Source organism: Protomyctophum parallelum (assembly GCF_964188405.1).
Source record: "Protomyctophum parallelum genome assembly, chromosome: 15".
Taxonomy (NCBI): Eukaryota; Metazoa; Chordata; class Actinopteri; order Myctophiformes; family Myctophidae; genus Protomyctophum; species Protomyctophum parallelum.
In genome coordinates this window covers 13,862,432-13,886,026 of record NC_139710.1, presented here as the reverse complement: position 1 = coordinate 13,886,026, position 23,595 = coordinate 13,862,432, and the positions used below count along the sequence as shown (strand labels likewise).

General features: G+C 42.3%; 1 protein-coding gene across 3 annotated transcripts in view; it reads right to left on the bottom strand.

Moving 5' to 3' along the window:
- Positions 1–23,595, bottom strand: part of ccser1 (coiled-coil serine-rich protein 1) — a 163,843-nt gene that overhangs the window by 83,466 nt on the left and 56,782 nt on the right. For all 3 annotated transcript variants that reach the window (XR_014570407.1, XM_083784596.1, XM_083784597.1), the window contains exon 9: positions 18,792–18,869. Coding sequence is in view for 2 of the 3 variants with exons in the window: in XM_083784596.1 (XP_083640722.1) it covers positions 18,792–18,869 (78 nt within the window). In the remaining variant the exon portion in view is untranslated. The remainder of the gene's footprint in view (positions 1–18,791; positions 18,870–23,595) is intronic.

Below are 23,595 nucleotides of genomic sequence, written 5' to 3'. Positions count from 1 at the left end.
CAAGCACGAGGCCCCTTCTGAGACGCTCAAGGAGGTTACGGAGAAGTTGCAGAATCGGTGACGGTGATGCATTTGCCACGGCACTGGTCAGCTCTGTGGGGGATCGCGACTACATATATGGAGATCCCTGATGATGTCACGTGATGTCACGAGGCATGTCCATGTATGGAGGTGTGACCAACAAACCAACGGGAAATGCACGTTTTCATAGTAAAAGACACCAGGAAATTACATCTGGCCACAAAAGATCACAGGATCTATTGAATGTGAAGGAGGAGGAAGTACTAGGGGGCTGCCATACTGTATTTCATCGGCTATGTGTAATAAAGAAATATATGTATGTACAGTATGTTATGTTTTTCTTTATGAAAGTCCTTGTGAGGCACTATTCACTATATTGAAAGGCACTATATAAATTGAAGTGTATTATTATTATTATTCAGCTACACCAATCCAAGACGATGGCCATGGAGTTGGAGACAGCTTTGTTCTGGGTCTCACAGCACACGCAAGCTCCAAATGACTAGACTAGACAGTACTATGCCAAGGTTCTAGGCTTCTTATCCCACCCTCAATGTCTTCACATATTGTACAGTAAGCATAACACTGCCTTATTGCCTATATTCCAATGCCGATAGGGTTGCGCAAAAACCCACCCAGCAGCACTGTTTAATGCAATGTATTTGTGAGTGTATTTTTTGTTTAATTACTGATGACAAAGTTGTAAAAGTCAACAGTATGTATATCCATAACATAAGCAAGCAGCACACTAGCAGACAATACACTAGTTCTTTCTTTCAATCATTTTATAATTATTATTTTCACAATTATATTACCCGATCATCTTCTTTTTAAATACACTAGTTTAAGCTCGTCACATGAAACTCTATACCATTGCGCAAATTATCAAAACATTAGAAAGTAGCCGGCGTATCTGTGTATCAGATTGTGGACATAATAATAATAGGCCTAATAAAATAATACAATTATTGAAATAAAGAACTAGTGTAGAACTAGGGATAGGGATAGGGATAGGGGGCAAAATATAGGGGGAGAAAGTATATGAATGAGCTAGAGTAGGAAGTGGAGTAGGAATGGGAGTGAGGCAAGAGATACCGCCCCTTCAAGGACATCAGCGGAGGCAAGGAAAAAAGGGGATGAGAAGCAGGGGCAAATGAGAGGGAGGGAGGAGTGGAAACACTGGAGAAGAGGAACATGAGTGAGAGGCAGAGAGGACAGAGAGACCCTGAGGCAGAGCATGGTGGTCAGAGACCATAGGGAGCCATCTAACTAAAGAACCAGAGAGATAGTTAAAGAGACAGCACATGCAGGGAACTATATAGCAACACCACTGTGGTCCATTGAATGACCTCTAACACACAGCCACCCTGACACAGTTCCTACATGTTACTCAAAGTAATAAAAATAAACCTGTGCTTAGTATTACATCACAGAAATGATGCTTTGTAGACATTTGAAGGTGACTTGTAATGATTCCTAGTTTCCTATTGTACAAAAAAAAGAAAAGCTAAACGGTCTACATCCATTTTTCTCATCAGCCGGTTGGCCTATCAATCTGAAATTGCACATGGGAAGTGAGCATCAGCATAGGCAGAGGTAAAGATTATTCTTTTTCAAATTTAGAACCGTTCGTTATCATTTTTGGCAAGTCCATGGGGGAACGGAATATGTGGAAGGGGGACTTGCATGGGCAGAGTGAATAATGACAGAGCATATGAGTGAGTGTAACAGACTAACATATGGATTGTGAAATAAAACTGGCTGCTGCTGGATTTGTGCAAGATACACCTTGTTACCAGGAGTACACCCACAGTAGCAGATAGCCAAGATACACCTTGTTACCAGGAGTACACCCACAGTAGCAGATAGCCAAGATACACCTTGTTACCAGGAGTACACCCACAGTAGCAGATAGCCAAGATACACCTTGTTACCAGGAGTACACCCACAGTAGCAGATAGCCAAGATACACCTTGTTACCAGGAGTACACCCACAGTAGCAGATAGCCAAGATACACCTTGTTACCAGGAGTACACCCACAGTAGCAGATAGTGTGCTCCTCGGAACACAGGTCTCCACCAGGCCGGGTTGCCTACCCAGAGCCCACAAACTCTGGAAAGCCGTCATAGCCAATTGGAATTGGATCTAACTCACACATCTTGATCACATGACCCCAGAGATAATTTGTATTCATTTGAATCTGTAGGAGTAATAGCAAAGCGTGTGTTTTGAGGAAAACGCTGAAAACATAATATGGCAATATAGCTCTGCGAGAAGCTATAGTGCCGATAAAAGTGCTCACCAACACCTCCCAGACCGTTTCTGAATATCAAGAAGGTTTGATATTTGGCTCTGTCACCGACTGGACATCGTACAGTATGACATGGGTTGCGACCACGTCCCGAGAAGTCCTGTATTACAGCCAATGAGAGCACTCACTGACACTGTCTGTCTGTCTGTCTGTCTGTCTGTCTGTCTGTCTGTCTGTCTGTCTGTCGGTCGTCGACTGTATGGATAGATGATCAGATGATAATAATATATAACCTTTATTCCTTGGGTAAATACCTGTCCTGTGTCGTACAATAGTAGTTATAAGCCCAATCTATATCGGGTCTGGATCGCATCTTGGTGAACTCTTTCAGTGTGTTATCCCTAGTCGGCGACCAATCGTTTAGTGTGAAAGCCACACAGATATAATGACAGCCTCCTGTAGTGTAAAATACATGACGATCTGATGACTCGCCGACAACTTTAAAACTCCTACAGTGTGTAGGGGCCACATTACAGAGATAATGTGTACCAATTTGAGTGAGATTTGGTTGCTTGTTCTGTCATAGGTCACTAGGTAGGTATTTACCTACCTACCTACATTGCTGGCACACAATAACCTACCTGACCTGGCGGAGACCTGGGCTCTGAGGAGCACTTTTTCTAGTTACACATTGTTTTGAATGTTTTGTTTTCAGTTTTTTTGCGCAACGTTACCCAAAAACTAACCTACTCATTATAAGAATAAACAGTTTTAGGATCTCTAAATACTTACAATGTGTTTAGTTAGAGAGAGAGAGAGAGAGAGAGAGAGAGACATGCATGTTCAAGTATGCAAAATCACTGCAGTTCCTCTCCACATTTCAGACAATGAATGGCCCATTTTCTGCACTTATATTCAGTTCATTTGGAATGGACTGTTCAAGCTAGAATACAAGGACACACGTATTGGCTTCAAGTTAATTGTTTGTTTGTGCTGAACATCCTAACTCTCTTCCCCCATTTCAAGACTGAAGGTCAAATCCACCCATTAAAAATGCCCAGTTATACATCCCCATTTCAATGTCAAAGATATATATTTAGGTCTGCCCAGGACCCTACCGAGCTAAAGTTATGTAAATTGTAAATAATGCCTATTTTGACAAGTTTTGGACACATTTTATTTGTAATTGGCCGTATCAACGTGATATCATGAATATAATGGCCTGGGGAAGACAGATGCACGCCTCCACACTTAACCACTCTATATAATTAGTTTACCGGAGTGTCCAAGGCTCTATACTACAGTAGGCCCCCAAATTATTTTCTCCCAAAAAAGCTGATTTACAAGATCACAACATGTTGCAACGCTATCCGTTGTGAGCATACATATTGGCTATGTTTGCCGAATTCTTGCCTAAATGACATGCTCAGAATGTATGGGGGAAAATGGATTTAGATTGTGATCTTTATAGGTCAAATGATCAGACGTAAAATGGACCAGAAGTTGTAGCTTCAGACAAAACAAAAGGCAAAGTGAGTGAGAGAGAGAGAGAGCATGTGTGTGTGTGTGTGTGTGTGTGTGTGTGTGTGTGTGTGTGTGTGTGTGTGTGTGTGTGTGTGAGTGTGTGAGTGTGTGAGTGTGTGCGCACGCGCACGCATGCACGCATGTATTGTGGGCATGGGTTCCTTCACCTTTCAGAAAACTAAACTCAGTAGATAGTATTGGCTTATGTGGATATAGTAGAAGTCAGAGGACAAAGGAGAGTGAGAAAGAGGTATGGAAACACAGAAAGGACACTGAGGGAGCACACATCACCTAGACAGAACACAATGCCAAGGGTCTTTATGTGTTTGTGTGACCTCTGTGTGATGAACGACGATAGAGAAACCTGGCCTTGCACCTTTATCGCTTCTTTTGATGCCATTCTATTGGTTTGTGTGGGCAGAAGCCAAAAATGCACACCACACGCACACATGCAGGCACGCATGCACACACTTACGCAGAGCCCCTCTCTTTCACAGACACACACACACACACACACACACACACACACACACACACACACACACACACACACACACACACACACACACACACACACACACACACACACAATCTCTGACCCTCTGCTCTGAGATGATCTGTCTCAATAGCAAACAAAAAGACCAAACAAGCACTGAAATGGGAGAAAGAGTGTTACATCTAATCAAATCGGACACTTACACTTCCTGGGGAGAAACAGGGTTATCAAAACATGTGCACACTTTAAGTGAGCCTGACTTGATTAACCATAATGTACCCTTCCAACCAATCTTTCAAGAATGTACTACTTGTGAAGCTGGGACACAAGATTTTACTAATATGAATAGAAGAGCCTCAATGGGGCTGAATCTGATCAAAGCCAGTGCAGCCACTTCACATGCCTTTGTATAGATGCTCTTGTTACGGTTTACTCAGCAATCAGTATGCAGTGTGTGAGCACAGAGCAATGAGCATGAGGATGGACGTGGCATAATTCTCGTTTCCAGTAATTATTTCAATTTCGTTACATTTTACCTTTACATGAGGGTGTAAAAAAAAGTTAGTTTTAAACATTTTAAGCTTGCCCACCATCACATTGAGCTGACTTAACCAAAACCAATAGCCTAGTATAGTGCATTCTTGAAAGCAGAGTTGCTGACATGCTGGATTTTTTTAAAGATTTGTTTTTGGCTGTTCTGCCTTTATTGATAGTTTCAAGTGAAGATTGACAGGAAAGATGGAGAGAGAGAAGGGGAGAGACACGCAGCAAAGGTTGTCATGAACAGGACTCGAACACGCGACACGCTGTCAGGCCAGCGCCTATATGTCGAACACGCGACACGCTGTCAGGCCAGCGCCTATATGTGGCATGCGCCTGGACCACTAGGCCACCGGGAGCCCTGAAAATAAGACATTTTTTGAGGTATTAATGATATCTACAGGAGGTGTTTGCAAAGGTAGGCCTACACAATAATACTATAGGCATTACAGTACATCCACAAGTAAGTGCATCTGCCTATGTTTTAGATGCTAAACCCAGGCATGTGTCTGAGAAATTGTAAAAATCCAAGTTTGGATCTTTCAGAAAGGGCATGCAGTATGACCCAAGCAGGGTCTAGTAGGGGCAGTGGCCCCCAAGCAGGGTCTAGGGGTGGATTCAGGAGGAAAAAGCCTCCACAAGTTCCTGAGAGATCATTGATTCAAGGGCCTTCTGTCAGTTTACGTGGCACTAAACAGCAGTTTGCACTGTATTTCAGCAGTCTGATTAAAAATCCTCAATGTGAACACACAATCAGCTCAGAATAGTAGCCAAAAAAACCGGAAGCCTACGTTTTTGTTGAACAGATCAAATTGAAAAGTGGTGTACAGTAATATTACTCATCGCTAAGTACAATTTAGTGATAATGAAGGATCACTTGATTTAGTTTTAAACCACTCTGCCAATGTGGATGAGTACTGCTGTTAAAAGCCCTCTTAACCCTCTAATGGCTTAGTTGCCAACCTTAATAACATCTTATTGTGCCTTAGGCCAGCTTTGGCTGACTTTTTGAATGACAATAGAATAATGTGCGATATGACCACAATGTCACGAAATATCTCATTTTAAAGCTGCACATCTCTAGTTTTCTAGTTTACAAAAATATGTTCCTAGCATGTTCCTTCGTTTACTTATAAGCACTTTAGTACACCTTGGTTTGACTTATCACTGAAACCAAGGTCTACTAAAAAGCTTATAAGTAAACGATGGAACAAGCTATAATCATAATTATGTTTTCATTGTAAAGTAGTGACTTGGATCTATAAAATGAGACATTTCGTGACATTGTGGTCATATCTCACATTTTTCGATTGCCATTCAAAAAGTCGCCAAATCTGGCCAATGCTGGCCAATGCCCCATTTCTTAATTCGTCATTTTAATGCAATAAGAGGGATCAGCGATCTAAATACAATACATCAAGTTTTACTTTCGATTTCAAAGTAATACCCAGAAGTTCCACCTGATGGCAGGAACGTTCCATTATTCTGATTTTGACAAAAGTGTTAAATCTGGCTAAATCACTTCCTGTCAAACGAGGTAAACAAAGGAAGCTAATTTGACCCCTAGCTTATAGCTTGGCCGTCCGGATTGCTAAACTAACATTAGCTTTGTCATAACTTAGTCAGATTAAGCTTAAAAACGGCCAGGAACATCCCAAAATATCACATTTTTTGCCGCGGATCACATAGAGACGGCGCGCGTGCACGATAGTGCACGATCGCGCGGGTTTCGGCCGGTTTTTGGTAGATTACATAAAAAATAATAAAAAAAATGTCAAACAATTGCAATATTTTGTTATAAAAAGACGTACTGACAGGGCAGTATGTCTACTACGCAGATAACGTCATTGGCTTGGAGGGATTTGTTGATTTACTACGTCAATTAACATGGCAGTCTATGGGCTTGACGTAGTCTTGGCCACAAGGGGGTTAATGCTAAATTCAAGTGCAAAATGCAGCACTAGTAAGGAACTTGTAATTTCTTCTTCTTCGTATTGAAACACTAATGCAAAAATGTAAATTAGTTGTATTAGATCCATAGAGTATTACGATTATAGATCAAACTAGAAAAGTGCACTCTCCGCCAAGCTGGGTTGCATAGCCAATCAAAATGGAATCTGAAAAATCTGACTGATACATCTTGATACATCACTTTTTTGTACATTATGGTTAAAAATAAGAAGCACCCTGTTATAGTGCCACCATGAGGCTGATTTGAAGGGAAAAAATGGGGCAGAGGCACTTCCTTGGCCTATTGGGAATGTCCGTCCAAAGTTTCACTTAGATCAGGGTTTCTCAACGTTTTTGGCTGGGGAAATGCTTTGGCCATTCAGTTGCAAAAAATAAAATAAAAACATTTCCTTTTTCTTTTATTTGGGGACCCCCAAAATAATTTGGGGGATGAGAACCCGATTTAGTTTAGGGGAATAATACATAGTCAATCTTAACGTATTTCAGTGTAAAATTTCCACTACATCCATTCAGCAGAACTTTCACCACCACAGTCCTTGTGTGCAATATTGACTTATTTATCACCATCGCAAGCCAGCGATCATTACAATTCATTCCACTGCCCTCAGTGACCTTTCTTCCGGTAAAACTGAAAATACAAACCCCTAAGATGTGGGAGCAAAGAGCTGCCAGCACGAGTATGTATTAGGCAGACTTCTAAATAATCAGAGGAATTGCCAACATTCACAAACTCTCACCCTCAAAGACTTCAAAATAATGACTAAAGCGCCGTTCACACCAAGCACAAACATGTGTTTAGTGCTAGCCGTTGATCAGTGTGGCCACTCACATAATTGCGAATGCAGTGAGCCACTTACTATGAGACCCTGCTGCTCATGTCTGTGTATGTGTGTGTGTGTGTGTGTCTGTCCCGCTGTGACACCACCCGCCCGCCACCAGAGGGCGCAGCTGTAGCACACACACACACACACACAGGGCGCAGCTGTAGCACACACACACACACACACACACACACACACACACACACACACACACACACACACACACACACACACAACCACACACACACGAGCTGCGTTCGCTTCCCGCGTTTGCGCGTCTTACTTGTTATCGTAAAATGTCTCTTTGTAGTTATAGTTTTAGTTACTGCCATTGACGCATTTATGAGTCATTTGGTGTTTTCAGTTACTTACGATAGAGGGCACTCTTCCGCAACCTGTGAGTGACCATGTGAGAAGATGACACGCGTAAATAATGTGAATCTAAAGTCGGATCTAGAGTCTAAAATCATAAGATTTATAAAAATAAATCATTCTCTGCTGTCTGTTCCCACTAGACAGCATTTTGGTGAAAACAAGCTATATTCAACTGCCAATAACTAAAGAACGGAACATCGCAGTGAGACACTCCCCCCCCCCAATGAAAGTAGAGACTCATTTTTAGAAAAGATTAATATTATGGTGGCCTTCAAAATCGTTAAACTACGTGGATCTCAATAATTGCTGCCAAAAGTACCTGGTATTAGAGACAAATCCAGTAATCCCACGCATGTAAAATGTCAGGACTAAAACTAAAAAGTTGGTGAATGTTTGATGTTTTGAACGTCATTGGGTGTTTTATAGTGCGATACTTTAGTACAACTCTAACCAGTTTTAAAATAGTCACCACCACCAGTAAAGTGTGTGCAGGTGGAGATGGACCACTCCCATTTGATTGGATTTTTAAACTATAAACTGCAGGTTTCATCCCCCTTTAATAAAAACGCAGAACAAAAAATCTGATTTGAAAATAAACAACACACACACCAGACTAAAATAGAATTAATAAAAGGGACCATCCAGTGCCAAGAACAAAATAAAACCAATGAGGGGCTGCAACTGCAAGTGCAACAGAGACAAAGCTGTTCTTAATATAATAAAATCAAACAAACAATGAGTACTGTGAGGTATTAAATAGTACTGATAGCGTTTTATTAGCATCATGAGTACAATAGCAACGGCGGATACACTGTAGGCCAAGTAAGGCAACGGCCTGCTTCGGCAACGCTTGTGCATCCCCTCAGTTGAGCGGCTTTTTGTGTATATTTGCTATGTACTTCGCCCCCTATAGGCCTATTCAAGGCCGACGGACAGTGTATCAGACAGAATACACATCTATTTTCTCTGTGTCCTGCGTGTCTGGAGGGTGTTGAGTCTTCATACTCTAAACTTGCAGGCTACCACCACACCACTAAGCTTACACCACGACCCGCACTGTACTGGGGGGAGAAACAGAGGTCCCTCATCCCTGTTGCTGCTTTTGCATCCAGTGGACTGCCGCCGGTCTCTACAGTGAAAATCAATGGGAAATGAGCTCTCTTGTCCGAGAGACCTTGAATTGGCGTTGCCTTACTTATAAAAGAGTTCCTTGCTCCGCCCCTGTCCAAGAAGAATAACTGACACTATAAACAACTAGAAACTAAACTAAACCGCACTACATTACACTAAACCAGTAAGACACCCGAAGGGCGAGAAGTGACCTCGCCCTAAAGGGCGAGAAGCGACCTCGAGGTCACGTGCACGCATCCGCCTGGGAGACGGCAGACCGCTGGGTGACTGCTGGCTCTATTGGCATGGGGCTCAGATCAACATATGGAATTAATTCTGTACTGGCCATATATGGAGCGTGTCTTGAGTGTACAGGGTTTGATGAGGTCAGATCAACATATGGAACGTCAGAACCATAGAGTATATGTAGTATATGTAACTATAGAGAAGACACCCGAGTTCTCCTCCCATCCACTTGCATTAAGTTGCTCAAAAGCGCATGAGGTGGATTCACTCCTCCTTACTGGTAGGAACAGAGTGCATTCTGGGACGGATTGCAATGGTGAGTGGCCCCAAACACATGAACGCGCTGCCGTTGAACGTGCACGAGCGTCGTCCGTCGTGAACGTGTACAATGATAGTCAACGGACAGCGCGTTCATGTGTTTGGGGCCAGGCTGCAATACCTTCATTCGGCCACTATGTCCATTTCGCCTCAAGATTTCCTCTGGGTGCCTTCTCTATAAATATATATACTCTAAGGTCAGAACAGGTCAGCTCTGTGGAGATCTAAGGGTTTTAGGTCAGATGTAGAGTTGCTGGCCGGCTCCATATATGCAGATCTAGGTGATTAGATCTAGTCTTCTCCATGTATGGCTATCCAGGGTTTGATGAGGTCAGTGTCGAGATGGCCATATATGGAGAGTGTCACGAGGCGTGATGAACTGCCGGTCATGGTGGTGTGACGTGTCATGAAGCGCGATATCACGAGGCGTGACGTGTCACGAGGCGTGATGTCCCGAGAAGTGATGGAATGACCTGGTTTTGCAAGTTTTCATAGTAATCTGCGACATACGGTCGCAACAAAAATCTGTGTTTATAGTTTAGCTGCATCAGCCAAACAGTACACTCTGAGAATGTGGATTTGAATGGAATAGTTACATTTGTTCCATATCTGTGTACATTCACCCATTCACCCCAATGTGCTTTCCTCTCCCATCATGTCTTCACTCCTGGGAACTGTTTAAAAGCATCAGCTGGTTGGTTTAAGGCCTGCTACTTGTTCTCTGTCCTCTGAGGGACTGATTAGAGGCATGACGCATAAAGAACACCTCAAACACGCACAAAGACTTAAGGCACTGTCTGATTGTCTGTCAGTGTGTGCCCATCTGTTTGTGCTACTGTATGTGTCTGTCTGTCAACAATAATGCACTATCCCTTCAGTGAACAAGTTAATCAATGCAAAAACACATAGTAAATAGGGCATTTACGGTATATATGGCATTCTTTCTCCAAAGCACTTGACAATGAGCTTACATTCACTCATTCACATACCGACGGCAGAAGCAACCAAGGTATCAATCACCTCATCCGATGAGGTGATTGATACCTTGATTGAGCTCCAGATGAGACTCATCTGGAGCAGTTGGGGTTTAAGGGTGTGTTCGGAAATGCGCCCTGAACGCACTGGTGTGCTCTCTTGTCGTTCGTTTATTCAGTGCACTCGGTGCATTGTCGTTCGAAAATCCAGTGCGCTGAGCACCGGGTGTGCCGAGTGCCTGCACTGAGCGACCCTACCCTGAAGCTGGGGTTGTCCGGTGTGAATGCGTCACAGCTGTGGTCGTTCGTAAATAAGGCACACTGAACGCACTCTGTGAAGTCACCGCCCACCACACTCAACAAACTGACCACATTCCCGGTGCGCATTTCCGAACGCACCCTATGTGTGCTTGCTAAAGGACACTTCGACACAAAACTAGGAGTAGTTGATTCCCAAGCGGACACTCTACCTCCTGAGCCACTGTTACCATATACAGTCAAGGGAGAGAGACTGATAATAATGTAATCAAGAGTGACAAAGAGAGAGGGCGAGAAGGGAGAGAGAGACAGAGAGAGGGGGGGATAAAGACCGAGAGAGACAGACACAGACATATTGTTTCTGACAGTCTCATATTCGTCGACAATAACACCAGCACCTCCTGACCCAACGGACAAGAGAGAACAAGATAAAAGACAGGATTGGAGATTGAGAGAGGTATGGACAAAGGGGTGTACACTACAATGCCTCATAGAGGCGGATCCTGTACTGCATTGTAATGGCCGCTGGTGTGGATGATCATAACATGCCGACGGACTATTTTTCAGATTTTTGTCGTTGAAAGCTGCAAATACTTCAGCGCATGCTCTAAAGGTAATAATATAAAACAATCTCGGCAGTGTAGAATATTTTATTAAATAGCGGGTAACGCGTATTTCGCAGTAGAATTGTTAAGCGCCACCCCTGATGTCAATATGGCAACACTTCCAAAAAAACTAGTCAAAAATACTTTTACGGATAGTGTGACTGTGACCCTGCGGCCTACACATCTACTGTATACATTGATCTCACAGTGTACTTGAACGATGATGTATACACCACTTAAACTTAAACTTTGTTGGTCTGTGTCTACCAGGGGTCTTTTCTTCAGCATCCTTTTTTCCCCTCTACAATAGATCTCTTCACCTAAACTAGCCGATCTACAAGCTCACATAACCACACACCTAAACTACCTGATCTACAAGCTCACATAGGCACACATATGAGCATGTCAGTCTGCTATTTTTGCTGAATGTTCTCCTATTTATGCCAAAGGTTCACCTATACAGTAGGTCAGAATGCTCAGAATAGGGATGCTATTCTGCTATTAAAGATGCTCTTTTGTGCAAGAATTTTGTGCAGCGACCGTGAAGGATATCACACTTCAATTTATTACAGGATATACTAATTTATGTGTGTTAACTTTGTTTATCCTCAAAAGCTGTTGTAACAGGAACGCTGACCTTGTACTCTAAAAGTTAAATAGAAAATGCATAATTTGGGGGAATCAATAATTGGGTGCGCGTGTGTGTGTGTGGTGTAGAGGTTGATATCAGCTCAGGAAGTCAGCAGGAATCCAGATGACTTTATAGCCTCTCTCACACACACACACACACACACACACACACACACACACACACACACTCAGAGTACGAGTATTCGAGAGTATGTGAGAGACTGGACAACCCAGCAGTCAGTGCTAGGTTCAGACCAACAGACAGTGTTTGGGGAAAAGGTTATCTCCAATGACAGAGAGAGAGAAAGACAGATGGAGAGATGGATAAATGACTTTGGCATACTGCAGTGCCCCAGATTTATCTGAGACACGAAATGGAGTGTGTTGTGTTTTACCTTGGTGCATGTGTGAAATTGAATCTTGTTGTGTGTTGTGTGAATTTTTGCCGATGTGTGAGTGAGTCTATCTGTGTGGATTATTTTAGGAACTAATGTGTATGTCAGTGCTTCCAATGGTCTGCAGTGTTGCCAGATTTTTTGAGAGAAATAAGCAACCAGGTCTATGAAAAAATAAATGGTTCATTTACAAATGGTAAATGGTGCATTTATATAGCGCCTTTATACATGGTGCATTACAATGATTGTGCATTACATTCACACACACACACACACACACACACACACACACACACACACACACACACACACACACACACACACACACACACACACACACACACACACACACACACACACACACACACACACACACACACACGACATTTTTTTAGAAGCACGACTAACGTTTCGACGGTCGAAACGTTAGTATATAGTTAGTATATAGTATAACCATATATTATTATATATTATATTATTATATATATATATTATATATTATTACAAACTGATTTCAACTATGCATCCCCACTTGAAAACCACTGGTAGGCTATATACAAATAGTACAGGTTGTGTTTATTTCGCTACAAGATACAACAGGCCTGTATTGATGTAATAGTTAATGTGAAACAGACACAATTTCAAACGTGTGTTCCCAGTGTCGAGAGCTCGCGTTCAAGATCTTGCAAACTCTCAACACACCAAAAAGCGTTTGTCAGATTCTCACAGACTCCTCGCAATATCATTTACACTAAAGGAAATATAGGCAAAGTTCCCCTTGAAATACAACAGTTTCCACAGATGATAGCCTAATTCGTAGTTAATGGTACAAAAGTTTACAAAAGCATGTACACCCAAACAATGAAATACCAGTTGCTGGACACAAAGCATAAAAACGTCTGCACACTGGTTCATGCTCCTGTGGATATTTAACACCAAATGAAATGAAACCCTTTGGTCGATATCTAATAAATACTGTATTCTTGGGAGTATGACCCAGTGTGTGAACTGAAAAAAATCCCAGTCACTCAAGCACTGTCTTAAAACATCTTTTGTGTCTATGCCTCAGACAGAAAAAAGAAAAAAGTATGATGCGAGACTTCGTCCAGTCTTCTGAAATTCCATAGCGTGGCCTATTTGGGACAGAATCACGTGACCATGGTGACGTACGTGTGCAACGGGCCTGAGATAAACTAGGCCACACAGTGGCACCGCAGCCTCTCAGGTGGCTACTGTAGATTATTTTTACACCCGCAGTGTCATTTTCTGGAACGCCAAGTTCTGTTCTTCCAAACAAACCTTCAAATCCCGCCTATACCTTCTTATCTTTCCCTTCTTTCCCCTCTGTCTCCTCCTGTAAGCGACTCCGTTTTGTCCTCTATCCCTCTAGCCAACGTCACTGTATGTCCTTGTTTCTCTCTCTCTCTCTCTCTCTCTCTCTCTCTCTCTCTCTCTCTCTCGCACACGAACGCACACAGTAACGACATCAGAGTGGATCTGGAAACGTGTAAATTGTTCACTAAATGCCTAAATTAGAGCCAACAGTTGGCTGACAACAGCTGGGGTCACAGCAGCAAGTGTCGGCAGTGGTCCCTTCAAAAACTAATTCCAATCCTCAGACAGAATATTTTGCCCTCACTGCGCTGTTGGTTGGCCTCCTCCTCATTTGCATTACATCATGGCCCAGACAAATTGAGATTTCAACGTGCCCAAAACTGCGAGAGCCTCCCTCACAACAATCAATCAAACAAGAACAACAAGATGACACGTTCTCCGTGTGGAAAATGCCGCCGACCCACAACCTTCTCCTACTCCATTGTATAGGCAGATTGGTTCTAAATTTACTACAGGCAATGGCGAAGCACTGATTCATTTTTTTTAATCGGGCTCCTGACCTCTTCTGTGATGTCAGCCGAAAATAAACACACACCAAGCAGACCACCCCCGGGCGCTCGGGACCCTGCTGTTTTGATCCAACTGTCGGCTCATGTATTTTAGGCTTAAGGGCTCCACACTGTGTCCTAGTCTCCATCACTCTCCTCTTTCTGTCTCCCATAGTGTCAACCAAAACAAAGTTCTCCTCTCAGTAACTGCTATTTTGACCTATTTTTGGCCACACAGTCACTGACTCAAATTCTCCCTCTCAATCTTATAACTCTTTCTTCAACTATCTCCAACTCACGTTTGTTGTTCCATCTCATTTTAACTAGGCTGTCCTGTGTATATATTTATACTACCTCTAACTATCTTTCTGCCATTTCCTCAGTGTCTCTTGTCACAGTGTGTCACCATTTCATTGACGCTAATTGGAAGATGGTGCCAATTTCTCAGGTACAACATCTCTGCCATGAAAACATTCTGAATGACAAAATGGGGGAGGCGTTTGAATAGAGCATGTTTCTATATTCAGCATAAAGCAAAGCATTAACTGGATGACTGAAGTCCTAGCGATATCACGGCAATATCAAAAACCCCATAATGTGAGTCAAACTTCCCACGGTACTTTTCAGTTAACATCATTGTATATTTAGCTCCACTTGGCTGCATGTGACTTACTATCTGATCGCTTTCTGTCGAGGCTTGTATAACAAGTAATGCGAATCAACTATATTGACAGTTTTACAAGTAAGAAAGTGGGTGAAATGTGTTTTTGTGCATAGTTCCCATCGTGTACCTCCAGCTTTATGCCATAGAGTATGTATTCTCGTCTCACTCTCGCCATCCATCCGTGTGTGTGTGTGTGTGTGTGTGTGTGTGTGTGTGTGTGTGTGTGTGTGTGTGTGTGTGTGTGCGTGCGTGCGTTCGTGCGTGTGTGTGCGTGCTTGTTTGTGTGTGTTGGGGGGGGGGGGTGGTAATAGCGTCTCTCAAGTGATGTCCTAACCTGGGATTTTTTATTTTTACCTTATTGTACCATCAAGCTGCCACTGTTGCTCCATGTAGGTCAGTAAAGAGGACACACGCATACACACAACGGACTTGCTCGCATGCTTACCCATAAACCTGTATGCATGCAGTCATGCACGTACGCACATCACCTACTATACACAAAGTGGAACACATACAGCACACGATATGTAATACATTAGACACAGACGTGTGTAGTGTACATACATACTGTAACTGTATGCACGCCACACAATATCCACACACACACACACAAACGCTTCACAAAATCCTTCCCTTGATATACTCAAACTTCACACATAAAGACACGCGCGCGCACACACACACCACACCACACCACACACACACACACAGTGTGAGAGTGTGAGAGTAATAAATCTTCCCCAGATCACATAGCTCACACAGACTGGGAAGACAGAAAGGGACTGGAGTTTGTCAGGGAAAGCGAGGCACTTTGCCTCTCTCTCAACCTCTTTCTCTCTACCTATCCTCTCTTTCTCTCTCTCTCTACACCTCTCCGTCCTTGTAGTCCCGCTCGCTGTTCGATCTTGTCAGCTCCATAAAGGGCTGAAGTGGGAAAATGGCTGTTTATTGTTCCCAAAGAGGGGCAAGCTGCAAGAAGACACAGGGATGAAAGGAAAATCCAATTTCATCTTTCTGACAAAGTCTCGTTGTTTTACTGAATCACCACCTGTGTAGATAGAGATGAGTTGCTTTCCAAGTAAATGTTTAACAAATACAACTCGGTGTCTATCGAAAGGCACAACAAAGCTAATGGAAAAAAATAGTATACGCTGCATTGAAAGTGTCTGTAAAGTGTAGGGTGGATGGTCGCTGTTTGAAGCACTCCCTGAGCTGGGTGTGAGTGACTACACACCTCTGCAGACTCCACCTCACCCACTAGAACTCCCCTCTCCTTATATCCCTTCTGGTCACCTTTTTCAGTCAATGCTAGTTTTCTATGCAGATATATGTTGGTTACTTATTTAGATTTTATCCTTTGTTGTTGTTCTTACGAAATGTTAAGAAAGAAATTTGATGTTGTTTAGACAGATATTAATCAAATCAAACCAATTCATATAGATTAGAACATTTAAAAGCAACAGTAACAATACTATAAACAGCACTGTCACCATTGACCTTGTTTTTTGTTGACGAGGCTTCATGCCTTCTCTGCTTACTCTGATCTCGCAAGTTGCTCTGGAGATGAGCATCTGCTAAATGCCTAAAATTGTAAATTTGACCAGTTAAACATATAGAGCACAACAGGATAAATCATCCACACACACTCAAGATAGACAGAAAAAGAGCCTCTGTCATGACAGGTTGTTTGACCAAAAGAGGGATGCCAAGTTTAACATACACTTTAAATTAAAGTGTTAAATTGTGTTATTATCAAAGACATCAGACAGTCTACATGTCCCCATTAAGGAAATGCATAGCAGGGACAAGACATATCACCACCAACCATATACATGTATGATCAGAGGGGGATATTAAAAGCAGAGGTACTGTATGGATCCCCGACACCATGGTAAAGAAACTCAGCTCCACTGGTTTATTATTGATTCAACGTTTCGATCACTATATCTTCTTCAGGAATACTAGGAGTAGTATTCCTGAAGAAGATCCTAGTGATCGAAAACAAATCAATATTAAACCAGTGGAACTGAGTCTCTTTAACAGTGTTGCCTGTATTGCCGCTAGAGTGGATGTGCATGCACTATCACCTTTGACTGTATGGGTCCCCAAATCCAATCTGATATAACTAAGGCATGGCAAGCCGTAATGTATGTTACTATCAAGCACTGGAACATTATTTTAACTTTGAAGGAAAACCTGCTGTTGTGTGTGCACTGCTATTGAGCCCATTACATACAGAACATGCGTAGGAGTAATATTTGTTATTTACAGTAGGTAGCATGTCAAACATTAATACACTCCTACATGCTTGTCAGACAAAGAGTAGATTAACTCTGTATTGTGAATGAATTCAACTATGGTATATCACTGTGATAATGACCTCACAGTATAATACTACTATAAAAACCAAAATGATTCTCATTAGCAGTAATCATTTTGATCTCAACAACTGTAGCCTGGACACTAATAACCATCTAAATCTATTTTGAGTATGCTACTGTAAATAAGTGGCATTTTCAAATGCCAGATAAGAGTAGCGTACACTGCAGTTATGCAGTGCACTTTCATTTACTTGTTTTACGTCACACTCCAATGGCCATTATCTACTGCTGAAGAACTCAAACTATTACATCTACAACAACAGATTTTAATATCTCAATCAATATCTTTCATGTGCACTGCTTTTCAAATAGGCCACTGTTTCTTAAGGTCTGGTTTGGGGCCACCAGGGGTCCAAATGGAACCTTATGGGTCTGACCATGCATTTCCCCAGCAGTGGACAAGTCCACTGACACCAGTGATAATGGTCAGTTGTGGTGTTTGTGAGGTATTATGATTATACCAGTGATAATGGTCAGTTGGTGGTGTTTGTGAGGTATTATGATGATACCAGTGATAATGGTCAGTTGGTGGTGTTTGTGAGGTATGATGAGGGTATGAGGCAAAGTGGGAGTTTATTGAGTATTAATTTAGTTTTTGAGTGGTGCAACCACTCCTATAGACAGCTATGTGTGTGTCCCTCCCTGTGTCTGAGCACGAACATAGCATTTGTTCACCACCAGGTGTCACTGTGTCACTGCACAGCCTAACACACAGACACACACACACACAGGCCAGGGAGGAGGGCCAGTACAGTACAGTACAGTACAGTACAGTACAGTACAGTACAGTACAGTACAGTACAGTACAGTACAGTACAGTACAGTACAGTACAGTACAGTACAGTACAGTACAGTACCACTCACTTCAGACGGGTCGGATTTTTGTTAAATTAAGAAAAAAGACAACTAGTCTTGGTAACCAATGTGCTATTTCTCTTAAAGGGGCTATTTATCTTATTATTAAGCAGGCAAAACTTGACAAAATAAACGTGTTCTTTGTGCTTCAACACAATACCTTTGCTGTGAATATTTGGAGGGGAATTGTGAAACATTTTATTTCTATGGAGGTGATCCGTTTTGTATAAGCTTGCCTTGGTTTGACTGTACTAAACAGGTTGGCCGCTGCGTGGCCCGCAGCGTGCTCATGGGACCGGACCTTAGTCTTTTTCAAAAGTGAATAGTGGACCTTCAGCATTTCTAGTTGAGGACCCCTGCCCCTAGAGTCAACCCCTGCTGGCCATTGGATAGACCGCAACATTTAGTTACTTCATTTTTCAGACATGGACAAAAACAAATCAAATGGCATGTGGTTTCTCATTAGGCTTACCTTAAGTGGAAGGGACTTTTCACTACAAGGGCTGATGGGTAGAGACTGGAGGCTGCTGGCAGGACTCGTCTCTGTGCTCTGTAGAAGAAGGAAACAAACCCATAAAATGTGGGATCCGCTCGTAATTCCGACGGCGCAATTAGTTCCATTTATGGAACAACTTGTTCCATTTATTGGCTAACTCGATGGGTTGAGTTAGCCAAACAAGGACTTATACTGGCTTAGCGGCACAATGCTCATGCTCATATTGCAAATTATAAATACATTTATTTACAATTTGCTACAATACATAATCTCTGGGTTTTATGATGCCTGCTGTGATCAGACACATTTATGCTTTTCAACCCCATGCAGGTGTCCAGTAGGCAGGGAGCAGCAGGGCTTCCAGGGTGCACACAGGCACAGAGAGCGCACACACACACACACACACACACACAAATTAATTCACATGAAAGCAGATATATATATGTAGAAGAAGAATGCAAGAAGGAACGCTATAGAGGTAAGGAGGTAGGCTGATTGGAGGATAATGCCTGATGGATAGTTAGTAGCACGTCAGTGTTACGCGCCGTAAATAGCAGATCTACAAGCTCACGCGGTGTTGCAATGCGGTGCATTGTGAGATTGTCGATCAGCTATCGTCGGTGAGCAACGCAATGATCAATCAAGTATGGATGAGGCATAAGTTGAGGTTGAGATGACGTAAGAGCTCCAACGCTGGGGTTATTCTGATCTGGTCTATTTCTTGCCATCTGCTGCCCTCTTGCCTTTGGGACCAGAGTTGGGTGTAACTAGCTATTACAAAGTAACTAGTTACTGTGACTACACTACTTTGGTTGGTAACGAGTAATATAACGACACTACTCCTCCAAATTGATTAATCACATTACAGTTACTGGTCTGTTCGGCCGTTACTCGTTACTTGCGTCCTGCTGCTTTCAGCAACTAAGGAGATGAGTTGAACAGGTATGCAACTTTACTGTGAGCTGAAAATGTGCGCTGGCAACGCACTACGCACAAACCGGTGTCAGCAGCAGCAGCAACAACACACAAGACAACACAGCCTTACAGCCGCAGGCACACTTTTCGTTACTGTCATAACCACATGGGAAAGATAATATTTGCCTAGGTGGTACTTGAGCCCCCTCTGGTGGTTTGATTGATTGAGTATGGTATGCAACTTGCAGAGACACTTGAAACATGCTTGACATTACATTGCCTTTATTTTTGTTACGTTTGTCTTGGCTTTTGACATAATTTATGATCAGCTAAACGGTCCATCCATGTCCAGTACAGACATGAGACGTGCACATTAACTTATAGCCTCGGAAACCCAGAGAGTCGATCACTCTCTGCTGATTTCTGATCGTCTGCACCTTTGTTAAATTGACGCACACACGCACACCCGTATACACACACACTCCTCTCTCTCTCTGTCGCTCTAATTAATTAGTCTCATGTCGTGCAGCTGCGTCTAGATTCTCCCGGCGGATCCTGCCAGGAGCTGCCTACAGTATAGTAGAAACTATTAGAAAGCATACTGTAGGCCCAGGCCGTAGCGTAACGGTCTGGGCACCGGACTGGTGATCCAGTCGCGGTGTGCCGCGGGTTCGACTCCCGGACCCGACACGGCCTTTACCGCATGTCATCCCCCCATCTCTCTCCCGTTTCCTGTCAGCCTACTTTCTATCCCTTAAAAAATCAATAAAGGCGTAAGCCGCAAAAAAATATCTTAAAAAAAAAAAAGCATACTGTAGTGTAGGTGGACCCCAGGCTAATTAACTTACTTCAGTCCCATGCAGAGTTGGGGTCTGTTACTCAAAAAAGTAATACACTACACATTACACATTACTTTTGAAAAAAGTAATACACTACACATTACACATTACTTTTGAAAAAAGTAATGCCTTACATTACGTGATTGCTCCCTGGAGAAAGTAACTCGTAACACTACCGGTTACATTACTTTTGCGTTACTCCACATAATTTCTCATAATTTGCCACACAAATCTTTATAATCCTAATAAGGAGGACATACACAAGATCTTTCTTTATGCTCTTTGATACCAGTGAAGGAATAAAACAAAATGTGCCTTTCCAAAACGGTCTAGTGCAGTGGTTCTCTTGACCTTGTACCAGAGAACTGTACTGTCATGAAACAAAACTTCTAATAAATTCTTCAAACAATCAATCTGAAATGAATGGAAACCTGGAATGTCAAGAAAAAGGAATACATTTAGCAGTAATACAGTATACAATAGTATACAGAGAGTAAACATGCAAAATGCATGGTCCTTATGTACATTAATATTTATGGGTAAAAATATTAATTGCACTTGATTCATGAATCAAATTTTGCGTAAATTCCTTGTTTAGAAGTCATTTTTGAAACCCCTCTCTGCAGCTGCTGCAATTCGCAAACTGCAGTAGTTCAATATTGTGATATTTATTTTTCATTTTTATTATTATTATTAATTATTCAGCCCCAGTCAAATGTAAGTAATGTAAGTATGAGAGAAACAAACTGTACTTACAACGAGGACCTCCGAGATGGAGACATCTGCTGTAATTAACAATCTGGATTGTTCAAGCACAGTTTTAAAATACCACTCCAGTGTACAGTATAGGTCTTAAGACAGCTCCTGAGAGCCCAAACCTTTGAACAGCATCTACTCAGATGGTTTATTGGTTTGGCTGCCCTTTGAAGAAGCACACCTCCACATTACCCCTTAAAGGTGTGCCATGGCATCAGGCCATCAATGTGTCAACAGTGATCAATGAGCTTCACCATGCAGAGAGACACAAACACACTGCACCTATAGCCACACATGCCACCCCCCCTCTCCCTCAATCTTTAAGGTCACCCCTGTCCCAAAGGCCTTAGTGCACAACTGTCCCCTCAATTAGATCTGGTTCAGTAAAAAGCCTTTCAGATTCAAGAATGGTGGAAACTGCCTGGGCGCGCTGGGTTTAATGACTTGGACTGCCTAGGAGCACGGTGTCTAAAGATGATGAATGGGCTGACAAAGGAAAGCAGAGCTTAGGGGTTGACACAACCCTTTAATCACATACACGCCAGTGAAATCGGTAAGCGGAATGCTTAAAATAACCTACTGTGGCCCATAACTCAAAAAAGGAGGGGCTTCTGCTAAATGTTGTCAGGCGAAATGCAGAATGCACTCCACAAAGTTATGTAAATGCAACACTTTAATTAGAGACAGATATGTTTAATTTGAGATAATGCCCATAGGCAAGATTGAAAGGCAAGGGCCTTTCTGTGTGGAGTTTGCATGTTCTCCCCGTGTCCCCTGGCCTATAGGGTATGTATATAGGTACCCTCACAAAAAACATACAGCAATCCTGGTCTCTAAACTACCTCCCCCTGGCCAGCCGGGGCACCTGATGGAGGGGAAAGGAAGTTAGGAACTAGTTGGAATAACGTGTTCCTTCCACGTGCTACGTCCGGCTGGGAAAACTCCCCCCAGTCAGGTGAAAAGAAGCAGCTTGGACAACTCATGCATAGAAGGAAGAATGAGGTCAGTACGCTGTCCTCCCCACTAGGTGAAAAAATGGTTTGCAAAATCGTGGGATAAAAATGGGGATAAAAAAAAAGAAAATAAATACAAACCAAGTAATGCACTAGATGGACTAGATGTATTAAAAACTTAAATCACAGGTCTGTGACTGAGTTGTCTGTGTGCACGCAACCTCGCCCTAAATTATATATAGCTTAGTGCCAAGTGACCAAAGCCAAAACAAGTTGACACATCTTTGAAAAATTGTAAAGTAAAAAGATCTGGTAAAATAAATTACTGTTTATAAAAGACCGCTATCCAGTGAAAACGATTCCAGCAGCACTACTTCTGGTTCGGAACGTTCCATTCTGCAGCACTAGGCCAGTGAGAGAGAGTGCATGACTGAACACTGTGACCATCAATATGGTACTTAGATTTTTCACAGTGAGACCAAAGTACTTGGAATGTATAAGTGCTTAACTAATTGACCGTTATAGCTAATTTGAAACAGTGAAGCTAATTTCACAATTTCCCACTATTCACTCTGAATGAGTCTTATTGCCCAAAGTAAAACACCAAAGCCTTTAAAAAGCAGAGTCATGCTGCGTTTATATGTGTACGCCCGAAATATTTGAGTGTAACATGAGTGCATGTACTTTGAGGCCCCCCCCCCCCCCCCCTCCGCAAGGGACTATTTGGTGAAATGAACAACAACATATTGATTTGCAGAGACTTTCTAAAAGCATAAATGCCTGTGCTTTAGGAGGGATGTATAGTATAGTAGTTGACTGACACACTGTCAGTGAAGGACTGGTGTGGCTCCAAGTAATGCAATCACTTTGTTTTATTAAGAGGACTAGATGAGGAAAATCAAAGAACTTTGTTCTAAAAGTTTTCAGAATAATATGAAATTAAAACTTGTTGTAGCATCAAAAACTATGGAGAGGAGAGGACCAAAACAGAACATAAACAGATTTTATTTCCTGTGTTTTGTATAGCGATTCATTCTGTGGTGCGTGTGTGCGTGCGTGCATGCGTGTAATAATGTTGTATTTGGAGATGGTCAGTCATCCATGTAGATGACTGACTGGCAGAGCTAATGGATTTCCTTTCAGCTAGACTTGTTGAGTCTAAGGTTTTATCATCTGCGCTCCTTGGCAGCTCCTACATGTATATTAGACATTTATATTATAAATGTCCAAGTAATGCATATTTAAGACAAAGTGATCGATAGAATATAAATGCATGTATGAATAACTGACAAAGAATGCATGCATTAACAATATACA